We start from the raw sequence: 12,243 nt of genomic DNA on the forward strand, positions 1-12,243 counted from the left end.
CAAAAAAGTCCCCGTAACTTATAGAATAACTACAAGACATGGTTTACTCTGGAACCTTGTTGAGGGGGGAAGCTCCCCTTAGGGCAAGGTATGGCAGTTGCCATACTTCGATTTTCGGTGAATACGTTAAGATACACGTGTTTCTTGTGAACATTTTAAGATTCATTATTCATACGCTAAGAATTAGAGACTTAACATTGAGATTGTATTACGGGTATGTTTGTAGGTTCTTCCTACAGTCAAATACTATGTTTCTATGCTTATTGTATAAATGATTGTGTTTCAGTTATATATATCATTAATGTCTCCGGAGTCCAGACAATTTTGTTCTTTGCATCATTTTTTTAAGTGTTCCTTACCTGAAATTATTTCTGACATCATTCGCCACTGTTGTCCTTATTTGTACAACATAATACTACTGTACTACAAATTTAATCCTATATAGGTTGCAAAATAATTATTACATATTCCATGAACGGATACAAAACCGCCCATGTCAACATCCATAAGAAGTATGACCAATCCGTTTCAAAAAAAAAAAAAAAACATGTATGACCAATATTCCGAGTCGTGTCAGAAAAAATGAGTAACCACTGTAGCTACACCAATTATGTAAATAAGTGTTCATTCCATTGTAGCTACACAACTCACTAGGAAGTACAAATAATCGTACTACTAGCTAAGAGCATCTCCAATCGCGTCCCCCAAAGCAATTTGGGGCTCGCTGGACCAAAAAACGGTTCCAGCCGCGTCCCCCAAAGCCCAATTTTATCTGGCGCGCCCCGATACGGTGTCCGGCGCCCGAGCCCGTTCCCGCCCCACAGGGGACGCACCGGGGACGCCGGACACACCTAACCGTCGCCTACCTCGCGACGGAAGTTATTGGCGCGCAGCGACGGTGCAGTTCCCGCAGAGGCGCAGCGACGCGTCGCGCCTAGCTCTGCGTGCCGGCGTTAATGAGCGCCACCGCTCCCCCGCCTCCCTCCGGCCTATAAAAAGGGCCGCCTCTCATCGTCCCTCTCACACACAAACCCTAGCGCCTCTCTCCCCAACCCTAGCCGCCACCATCTCAACAAGAGTCGACGCCATGTCTGGTAGAGGCGGAGGCCGAGCTCGCGGCCGTGGTCGTGGCCGCGGCAGAGCTGCACGCTCGCCGTCGCCTGCCACGTCGTCGTCTTCATCGTCGGAGATGGACGTGGAGCTGGGCGTGCTGTTCGAGTTCATCCTCGTCCTCAAGGGCGACCCACGCGGCATCCAGAGGCTGCCGGACTCCTTCGCCGAGTACGTCGCCGGCGACGACTGCCCACGCACGATGCATCTGCGGGAGGCTTCGTGCGGCTACTACCGGTGGATCGTCGACGTGATCTACGACGCGCGCGACAAGATGTACCTCAACATCGGCTGGGAGAAGTTCGCGCGCCACCACAGCCTCGAAGCCGGCTTCATCCCCCTGTTCTCCTACTTCGGCGACAGGGACATGAGCGTCAAGGTCTTCGACGAGACGCGCAGCCGCCGGGACTACCACGGCGACATCACCGACGAGGAGGACGACTAGTGTTGTTTCTTCGCAGCAAATACGTGCACAGAGGTCTCTGTCTGTTCTTCCTCGGTAGAACCAACAAGGGCACCGTCACCAGCTGGATTTTCCAGTTTGGGTGACTGGGTGTGCCCTCGAGTGTTCTTTCTTGGCAGCGAACACACGAAACCTTCGATGCACGGCCTAGCTAGGTTTAGTTTTTTTTGCAATATTTTATATTTGTGTCCACCATGGTTCAAACTATGTATTAGTTTGTGGAAAACCATGTTCCAAACTATGTCTTCGTGTAAACCACGTTCCCAATTATGTATTAGTTTGTGGAAATTGAAATAAAAATGCCAAAAAAAAAGTATTTTTAATGTTTGGGGACGACGTTTGGGGGACGCGACTGGGGAGCGACGTTCCCTAAACGTGGCATGAACGAAACACGTCCCCCAAATGCTCAATCCGACGCGGTTTGGGGGACGCTTTGGGGGACGCTGGAGATGCTCTAAGTTTGCCTAAATAATCACAAAACACGAGTATCCACGATCTTTGCTAGTAGAGACAAGGAAATACCCAAAAGCTCGCATAATTGGTTAGCCTACATGAATCGGTGGCAAGGGGTACTCTATCCTTTTCGAAAATACCGATGCAAATGAGACATCAATTTTCTGATGCGATATGTCATTTTCGAAACACAAAGCCGGTGGAGTCCTGAAATTGGGCTCCACATAGGCCTTCATGCCGTATCACATATTTTCCTTTTATCTACCTTGGGGTGCCTTTGCATTTCTCAAAGTAAAAAAAAACTTACAACCCATTCTAGATAAGATCATTAAACGGATTACCGTTGGCGAGGTAAGCTGCTTTCTTACAAAGGCAGTCTGATCCTTTTACAAGCATGTATTGCTAGCATCCCAATGTACTTGTTATCTTTCCTCAAATTTCCTAAGTGGGCTATCAAAGCAATTAATTTACAAATGGATCCTTTCATTTGGAATAATATTGGGCATTCTCATAAATATTATTTGGTGAACTGGGATTTTGTATCCCGTAAAAAAGAATATGGGGGCCTTGGTATTCAGAATATGAGAGATTTTAATCTCTGTTTGTTGTTGTCTTGGATTAGGAGATATCATTTAGATGACCATAACATTTGGAAAATGATTGTGGATTATAAGTATAATCTCTCTCCTAATATCTTTAATGTAAACATGTACACTGCTCCCCTTTTTAGAAAGGGTTTATGTGGGATGCTTCATCAGCTAAAGTTGGGTATAGATGGAATGTTGGTAATGGTAAAAAAAATGTTTTAGGAAGATACATGGATTGGTCATTTTTCTCTTGCTATCCTATTTTGGGATTTATATGTTATAGTTAATGAACAACAATGTACAATTGCCGATGCATGGGACGGTTCTAATCTGAAGTTTACCTTTAGAAGAACGGTCTCAGGTCCTATATGATAGGTGGCTGGATTTGATTGTCATGGTGCATACTATTTCTTTTCCGATTTTGATGATTGCCCTGTTTGGATTTTCCATCCCTCTGGTTCTTATTCGGTTCGATCTTTCTATGGTAGGTGGCGTGGTTCCGATCCATACGCCAGCGGTTTGGAAACTTCATATTCCTCCGCAGATTCATATCTTCTTGTGGCTGCTAGCGAACGACAAACTTTTGACACGAGATAATCTTGGTAAACATAGACATTTGGATGATTCCACCTGCTTGTTTTGCAATGAGCTGGAATCATCTTCACATTTGTTCTTTGATTGTGTAGTAGCTAGATACATGTGAAAAATTATTTCGGACGTATTTGGCAAAAAGTTGGGGACAATTTTGAATCTATTGCTAGATGGTGGATAAGTGAATTTAATAACTCTGTCCTCAATATCTTTTCCTCGGCTGTACTCTGGACCTTATGGTAGACTCGTAATGCTATGTGTTTCCAGGGACACTGAGTTGGCCATGTGTCAAAGAGCTAATAAGAAAAACTGTCGTGTTGATGTGACGTGCTGATGAGAAGTTGACGTCTATGCGAACCTGATGTGGTTGGATCATCACCGTGGAGAACTCTTGCGGATACCATGGATATGAAGTGTCTGCTTATGGGACTGTCCAGGAAAGACCATGCAAGTCTCAACCCTGGTAGAGCCGTTCAATGCTGGCGCCAGGAAATTGCTTGTGAGAAGTTAGTGTGATGGAGATTCCTTTTTGTTGTTGTAAGACTTTGCTTAAAAATGTCGAGTTCACAGCTCGCTAAAACCTTGTGGCATTTGGTTGCATTTCAATGGAACAGGAAGGGGGGGAGGTTCACCCCTTTTTATCTAAAAAAAACTACATGTACACATCTGATACAATTTGGAATTTCATGCTTAGTTGTTCCTAACCTTGACAGTTTTCTACTCCAGAAACCTCTATCAAATTGTTTTTAGTGCTTTTTTTTAGTTTTGTAGATATTTAGCATACCACGCATGCACAACTTCACGCATAAATACTTTTTGATATAAATGGTCATACTTTACTTAATTATCAGAGTAATGTGATACTTTTAGTTTGTTTAGATTTGGAGTGAAAGTCATTGTGATGAACAATTTCATTAACTATCCAAAATAAATTTTAAAATAAAAGTTTTATAACAAACTATAGTTTTATTTGAGAAAATGGAGTGCATTTGTAATGATCAATACTAACATAGTGAAAAATTATGTACCTTATCATGCGCGTGTGTTAATAACTTGTTAGTTAGGATAGTTATTGTTTAAATAGTACTTAAGGTAATATATATGATGATGATATATATAATATAGACAAAGGATGGCATAATTTAGTGGTGTGGTCTATCATGATGAAGTAAAAAAGGTTAGTATAAATAAGAAACAAGGGTAGATTTTATTTTGGTTCAGTTTCACAAACTATTCAGATCAAATGCTAGTTAAAGTTGATTTAAGGGAACATTATGAGTGATTTGAGATATTAACCAACTTTCACGAGTAATTTTGGTGCAAAACTTAAACTAAACAGTGAAGAACTAGCTTGTCGAGTATACACAAATAGATGCTAATGTAAGATAAATTACATTAACATAGGTGACCGTTAAACATCTCGTATTATATTTTGGTACACAGTTCCGCGCTCATGTCTGTAATAGATTGGTGCGAGAGGAAGTTATTACGAGTGATTAACATCCTTTCATGGACGAAGAACATGAAAGGAAGACCCGAGAAGCTGAAATCCTGATCGTAGTTATGCAAAATTCAAAGTCTTTGATTTTCTGGGATTTTGCATGTGATGTGTTCGAGTATAGGCTCCGCGATTTAGCGATTAGAGCTCCTTTGTCGCCGTAATGTGCAAAACCGCAGGAGCTCCTCTCGTGATGGTACTCATCCTTTTGTCTGTCATTCAAATCACGTGCTTGTTTTACAATTCCAAGTTCAGTTTTTTTTTTCTTCGAGAATTTTTGAGTTTCAGTTTTGTAGGAAGAAAAGTGCAGAATAGAAATTGGACTTGTATGTAAATAATGAAGGAATAAAAAAACGAGAAGGAAACAACGCGCACGGCAAAAACTACTTGCACTTTTCACCTCCTCTTTCCTTTCCGGCTTTCCCCACTCCAATAACCTTGCGGAGGCGTGGAAGCGTGGACCCGCCGCCGCCCCGCTCCCGCCAGCCACCGAAACACACGAAGCCGCCGAAGCAAAAGTAAGCAGAGACCAAGCCAAACAGCGCTACCACCTGCACCACCAACTACATCAGAGCACTGGTTCCTGATTCCCGCCGATGGCGTCGTCGTCGCCGCACGTGTCCACGGCGCGGCACCCGCTGCGCGTCCCCGGGCAGCGCGCCAATGGAGCCGCGGTGGTCGCGGCGGCGCTGGGGCTCCCGAGGAGGGATGCGCGGGTCGCGCTGCGGGCGCACGCGCGGCGGATCGAGGCCGCTGCGTGGGCGGCGGTGGAGCCGAGGACGAGCAGCGGCGGCGGCAGGAGGAAGAGGGGGGAGGCGGCGCTGTGCGCTGCGGCGGGGCAGGTCGCGGGGAGGAGCGCCGGGGTGGGGAGAAGCGTCGGGACGGAGGTGGCCCTCGCCACGATGGCCGTCGTCGCCATGGGCACCGGGAACCGCGTGCTCTACAAGCTCGCCCTCGTCCCGCTCCGCCAGTACCCCTTCTTCCTCGCGCAGTTCGCCACCTTCGGGTACGCTTCCTATTCCTCTCCCTCTCCTCCTCCCTCCGCCCATTGATTGGTGATCGGAGCCGATGCTCTGCTTCGTGCTGATCCAATCGACGGGTCCGCCCCTGGTTGCTGTTCGAGCAGCGGAGATTCTCTGTCGCGTCGCTAATCGCGAATCATTGTTTTCCTCTTTCTTCCGTCGCGGCGCGGGGGCCCGCGTGTCAGTGTCAGGGGGATTATCGGGCCAAGATTTTTTGGTTGTTACCGGGAGCATGATTATATCTGGCCCTGCTTGCTGTACGGTTGTGTGTTTCTTTCTTCACCTGGTGCCTGGTGACTAGTGGCCACATGAGCTGGCCCTTCCTGCGCCCTGATAGTCAAATACGGAGTAGTACACAAAAAACCTGGATTCCACGTGCACTGTTTTCCGCATGCGACTTCTTGTCAATTTGTTTCTACATGTAAATGCCACATCTTCTTTGTCCCTATTATTATTCTCCAAAAGTTTGCAATGCCATAGTAATAATAATCCGTACTCACTCACACATGTTATATCACTAGGCGGCAACGCACTTTTGATCTGAGGTGCATATGCTCCCTTTATCTAAAAACAAATTTCAAAATGTTAAAAAATTTAGGATTTTTTTTTGCATGTATATCTCCATGTTCTATGCGCACGCGTAATGTTTTCTGAAAACCGAAATTTGTCCTATTTACAAAAAGTCGAATTTTTCTGAAACAATTTTGTGAGCATGTAGGATGTGGAGATATACACGAGATATTTTGTTTTGAAATTTTTAACATCTTTAAATATGTACAAACCTCGAGAGGGCATCACTACTGACTCACTGTGTATTGGAAGAAGAATGCCGATAAGGCGCCAAATACAAACCACCTGTGGCCAAACCAAACCGAAGAACAGCAGCAAACAAAACAAAACCAAACCAAATAGAGTGTCTTTCACTTGGAGAAAATTGAATCCCTGTAGTTCCTGTTTCGTCAAGTTTAGATAGCCGGTTTCCCTCCTTTCCGAAAAAAAGATACCTGGTTTCGGAGCTTGCAAAATTTGGAAGGATGCACAGAGTCGAAATGCAAGTCTTTTGCTGCTTCTCCTCCATGGGCAGGGGCTGCAGGGCCTAGGTTCCGAAACTGTGGCGGTTTCATGTTGGTCTCACAAGAAGGTTTGGGCTGTTTTGATACCGATCTCGAGAGTAGGATTCATTTGGAAAAGGATTGCACATTATTCAGAGGGGATTTGCACATTGTTTCACATATGGAGTAATACTTTGTCAAAGCCGCCTCTTGATGAAACCTAATATGCCCTATATAAGGGATTGGAGGGAGTAATTTTTACGTGTTACTCTTTTGACTGGTTCTTGAGCTTGTTTCGCGCGGTTGCATCCGCTTCTGAAAATATGACTTCTTCTCATTCAACATTAATTGGACGCTGATAACACGTTATGGGTCTCTTACTTTTTGCAGCTATGTCGTTGTCTATTTCTCAATCCTGTATCTTCGATATCAAGCTGGCACTGTTACAGATGAGATGCTTTCTCTACCACAGAAACCTTTTATACTTGTGGGTCTCTTAGAGGCTCTAGCAGCAGCAGCAGGGATGGCTTCCGGAGGTAATTTTTTTCTCAAAATCAAATACTGCATGTTCCTAATAGACTTTCAGCTCTGTACTTGATGTGTGACATACAAAACTTACTCACAGAATTATCTGCTTGCTTTTTGTTGGATAGCTGTTCTGTCCGGGGCTTCAATACCAATATTGTCACAGGTTGGTGAGTCATCACTATGAATATATGAGGTCTTCATTTTATCACTTGCAATCGCATTTATAAACTTGTCTTACTACTTTCCTGCAGACCTATCTCGTATTTCAGCTTCTTTTGTCTGCTATTTTTCTAAAGAGGCGATATAGAGTTAATGAGATAACAGGATGCTTTCTAGTGACAGTTGGTGTGGTAATAACTGTAGCAAGGTATGTTCATTTCTAATAATTTTACTCTAGCTTTACAAACATAATAAGCAGTTGATTCTATTAAACACTTAACTAGTAATATCCAAAAATATGGCTTTTCAATAATTCCCAGATTACAATCATGGAGCTTTAGGCAAAAACTGCCTGATATTTCAGTTTTCCATATTCAATACTGTTCTGTCTTTCATTACAATGCATTGGTGGGAGCAGTGACGGTCTAGACCTTCAAACCCTGTGTTATTAAACTATCAGCCCATTCAAAATCTGTAATTTTGTGGATATTTGTCTAGATATATAAAAATTCAGCCATGTTTTAGAGAAGTTACGGGGTCCATTGACCTCAGAGATCATGTCTGCAATTGTGTCTGGATTGGGGATGATCGCATAGGGGCTTATGTAATTTCAAAGGTTGTTTTCAAAGTGGAAGGCTTGTGTATGATTAAGATATCCAGTATCTTAATGTTACTTTGATTAAAAATGAACCTTTGGTATGTATAGTGGATCTGGTGCTGGAGCTTCATTACAAAGTACTGGAATTTTGTGGCCACTTCTGATGATACTATCATTCTTTCTGCAAGCTGCCGATACAGTATTGAAGGTAGCAAGTGTGTTTCTCAGTAACCAATTATTGTGCTTTAGCTACAAATTTTATGTGATAGAACTAAAGTCTAATTGTTGCAGGAGATAATATTTATAGATGCTGCCAAGAATTTGAAGGTACTTCATTTCATCCATAAGTGCAGCATTTTTTTTTGAGATCTAGAACTTACTGTTTACAAGCATGCTACTTGTAGCTGCTATCTCTTCATTATTTTTTCAGATACTTGTCTTACACCAATTTGTTTTTGTGTCTTTCTAGGGTGGCTCAGTTGATCTTTTTGTCGTCAACTCATATGGCTCTGCTTATCAAGTATGGTCCTGATGTTTACTACTTCAACTATACAGAATTCATATATCATGATTAATAAACGTATCATTTCAGGCTATTTTTATGTGTCTCCTGTTGCCATTCTTGTCAAAGTTATGGGGTATTCCATTCCATCTACTGCCAACATACATCAGAGATGGTGCAGCCTGCTTTCTGAATATGGGATCATTATCTTCTGGTAATTTCCCCCCAATTATTTTTGGACATTTTTGGGTATCTCTCTTGATCTTTTTGGTGCATGCAATAATTTTGTGATTGGATCCCTGGATCATTTGACTCTATTGGTGGTGTTATTACTTATTAGTGGGATAAGTGTAGATTTATATCAATAACGTATATCTCTTAATAAATAAATCACTGATGATTGACAACCAGCCATAGAACATTTAGTCCCTGAAGCTCTTATCATTGCATTAGCACTTAATAACCAGTATCATTTGTGTCTCTGATTTCAATGCCATCCTTCCTGTATGTATTTCTTCATTATTCTGAAAGGGACCACTTTGGATTTTATTTGCCCATAGTTGATTCCGTGAACTTCTTAATCACCACAATTAAGGGTGGGCAAAAACGGTTTCATGGTTTCACCTGTTTCAGCTTAGTTCAAAATTTTGTACTAAACTGGAAATGAAATTTAGGTTTGTGAAAAGGAAATGAACACTAGCCAGTTCGAACAGTTTCCCTTCGGTATCATTTTTGCGCACCCCTAACCACAATGATTATTCGTTGTTTAATGATATGACTTTATTTTTATTCTGCTATGTTCCCACTTTTTCTTGTATAAATAATGCAGTCATGTAAGCCTGTTTACATGTTGCACAAGCATCTTATTAAACTTTTGAGTTGTGCAGGTTGTGATGGGGCGCCGCTGCTACCTCTACTATTTGTTTTGGTTAATATGGGATTCAATATATCTTTGCTACATCTACTGAAGATATCTTCTGCTGTTGTATCTTGCCTAGCCTCTACATTCTCAGGTTCACATATTTTTTCTTTGCACCATGGGCCTCTTCCTTTGCTATACTTTACTGAGTTGAATGTAGAAACACGAAAATTAATGTTGAACCCTTACTGAAGAGTGGTTTTGTGTTGAGACTTGGAAAGGAGGGCATAGATAAAACATGCCAGCTTGTTTTTTCGACATGGGGGTGTATGGTCACAATAAGGTTTTCAGATTTGAAAGCGGAGTGCCACACAATAAACTGCATAGGACAGTTTTAATCAGTTGTTTAACCATACCAGATAGTAGCATGTGTTTACTTGATACCTAATGTTCCCACTACTAACATTAGGCAAACTGTGGTTGACAGAAGAAGTGTGACAGACATGGCCACCACAAGTGTGGCAAGATTTGGCAAGAAATTGTGTCTATGACAATGTATACCATATATAACTAACAAAGTGTGGCAATCCACAACTGTCTCAATGAACCAAACACATGCTTAAGGAAATGTGGGATGACTAAGCTTAGGTCTGCCAACCTTGCGCTACAAAACAACCTTTCCTGAGAGGTCAGTTTTAACTGAATTCTCTGTGGCACATGGTGAAGTACAAATGAAAAGAAAAAACTTCGGCATGCTGATTATACGTGGAGATAACATGTTCAGTTTATCTGATGACAGCGGTGTTGTGTTCCAGTTTATCAGTTAGAAATAGAGAAGGATAATAGGATGTTTGGAATTTCATACCTGACTTGCCTACATTCTGTAACTTTGAAGCTTTTGAGGTTTAGAGTTTTTATTTACAAAAACTGGACCACCAGGACGATGCAAACCCTTTATTAAAAGGATGAGTTGTGGAGAAAGCATGATAGGGCCAGAAAGTAGCGCTTGCTAAAGTGTAACAAATAAGAGTATTTCTTATCAAGCGGTTGATGTATGTTCAACCCTCATACGCTCTCCATAAGCCTAGGACAGCACAAAATAAAAAATCATGTTTGGAATGTGGATGGAGCTTGGCTGTGCTGGCTGACCATGATCCCACATAACTTAGTTGAACCATGTCACTTCAGAACCAAGCTTACCACTATTATCGAGGGAAAAAAGGGGAAAACAAACACAGAGATTTAGCTGTAACTATCTTTCTTTTTTGAAGTAAAGCTGTAACTATCTTTCATCACCATTGTTTGCATACTTTTGATTTGTTTACTACATAAGCGGTATCCACTGTCCTTCCTCAATTGCCAGTCCTTGGCTGGTTTGTGTATGTATCACAATCAGTTTATACATGTGCGTTCCTTTGGCAGACTACCGTACATGCAAACTAGAGATTTTTTCTTCCTCCCCTGCCAATTAATGAAAAGTTCAGTATCGTACTGTTGGATGAAGAGCACCAACAACATTTTTTATCTCATACTTGTTGTTAGAATATATGCAGTAAATTGTAGCCTTCACACTGGGGAGCGAACAACAGTTCACTAATGATGGTCTTTCTTGATGCAGTTCCATTGTCCATCTACGCTTTCACCCTACCACTGCCGTACATTGGCGTGGCGTCAACCCTCCCTCCTGGCTTCGTTGCTGGCGCAGTGGTTCTCATCGCCGGCTTACTAATGTACAGTCTTCCGCAGCCACAAAATTGTGGGAAAACCTTGGACAAGAGGAATGACTAGGGTAGCTGACATGCATACATGTCTTTCCTCGTTTGTTGTACACAAGCATGGATCTTCGCCTGGGCTTGAAAGGTAGAGCAGAAGTTCTCCTGCCGCCCACCTGATTGTTGTATGTTGTATGGTATATCATATGTATATCCAATAAAAGCGAAGAAGTGCCGCATGGATATAGTAGACAGAATAAAGGTCAAGAGCAAGAAATGTACCAGACAGCAAGGCTTTCTCTGTTATTACTGAGCGAAAGCCGGGGATGGAGGATTGTCGCAGTTTTCAGGCGGGAAGAGAACCAGGGAGAAGAGAAGGAGCATCATCACCACGGGAACGAAGAGCAAGAACGCCGGTGGTGGTGGTAGGGGCGGCAGCACCAGTGGCAGGCACAGGAGCATCGCCGCCGCTGCCAGCACCAGCATCATCAGCACGCCTTTGCCCATCTGGGCCGTGCTTAGTAGATGTTCATGGTCTTTACGACTCTCTGTTTGGTTGGGTTCCTTCGGATAGACTATTGTGTTTGAGGAATTGCTTTGAGAGGGTGAGAGCCTGGGACTGCATCTTTGATTCTGTGATGATTTGCGGTTTATATACACAGCTGCACTTGGTGTGATCGTGGGGGCTGCTTTTTTCTGGGAGGTCGAGGATGCAGGTGGGTGCCCCGACCGACAGGCAATCGCGCGATCGGAGTTGGGGAGGACACGAGGTGGGCCGCCCACTGCATGCTGCCTGTTTTCCAACACAGGCGGTAGTCCGGTTTCCCTGATGTAGGAATAGCCGGATCATTATACATTTTCAATAGAAATGTTCCATCCACTTTAAGGTATCGTTTCTGCATGGGCAGTGCTAGAAATTCTCCCGAGGCCCCAAACTTTGAGCCTCCAGCTTGCATGTGTGACATGTGTCCACTTTCACCTAGAATTTAGATTTTGCTTCATGCATAAAAAAATCTCCCGCTTTTACTTCATTGAAGCAAAAAAAAAACGGTTTAACTAAAACAGAAAAAGTGATGTGACTCGTTCAGACTTTATTTCGTCACAGCAAT

General features: G+C 42.9%; 1 protein-coding gene across 1 annotated transcript; it reads left to right on the plus strand.

The window, feature by feature from the left end:
- The first annotated feature begins 5,108 nt into the window (after positions 1–5,108).
- LOC127345843 (protein CLT1, chloroplastic) lies at positions 5,109–11,770 on the plus strand. The gene is made up of 10 exons (XM_051372379.2): positions 5,109–5,708; positions 7,167–7,312; positions 7,430–7,467; positions 7,556–7,671; positions 8,170–8,269; positions 8,353–8,388; positions 8,531–8,581; positions 8,654–8,777; positions 9,451–9,576; positions 11,041–11,770. The coding sequence occupies exons 1-10, from the start codon at positions 5,299–5,301 to the stop codon at positions 11,208–11,210; spliced, it is 1,317 nt and encodes a 438-aa protein (XP_051228339.1). The 5' UTR covers positions 5,109–5,298; the 3' UTR covers positions 11,211–11,770.
- The last annotated feature ends 473 nt before the right edge of the window (positions 11,771–12,243 follow it).

Source organism: Lolium perenne, chromosome 3, assembly GCF_019359855.2.
Source record: "Lolium perenne isolate Kyuss_39 chromosome 3, Kyuss_2.0, whole genome shotgun sequence".
Classification (NCBI taxonomy): Eukaryota; Viridiplantae; Streptophyta; class Magnoliopsida; order Poales; family Poaceae; genus Lolium; species Lolium perenne.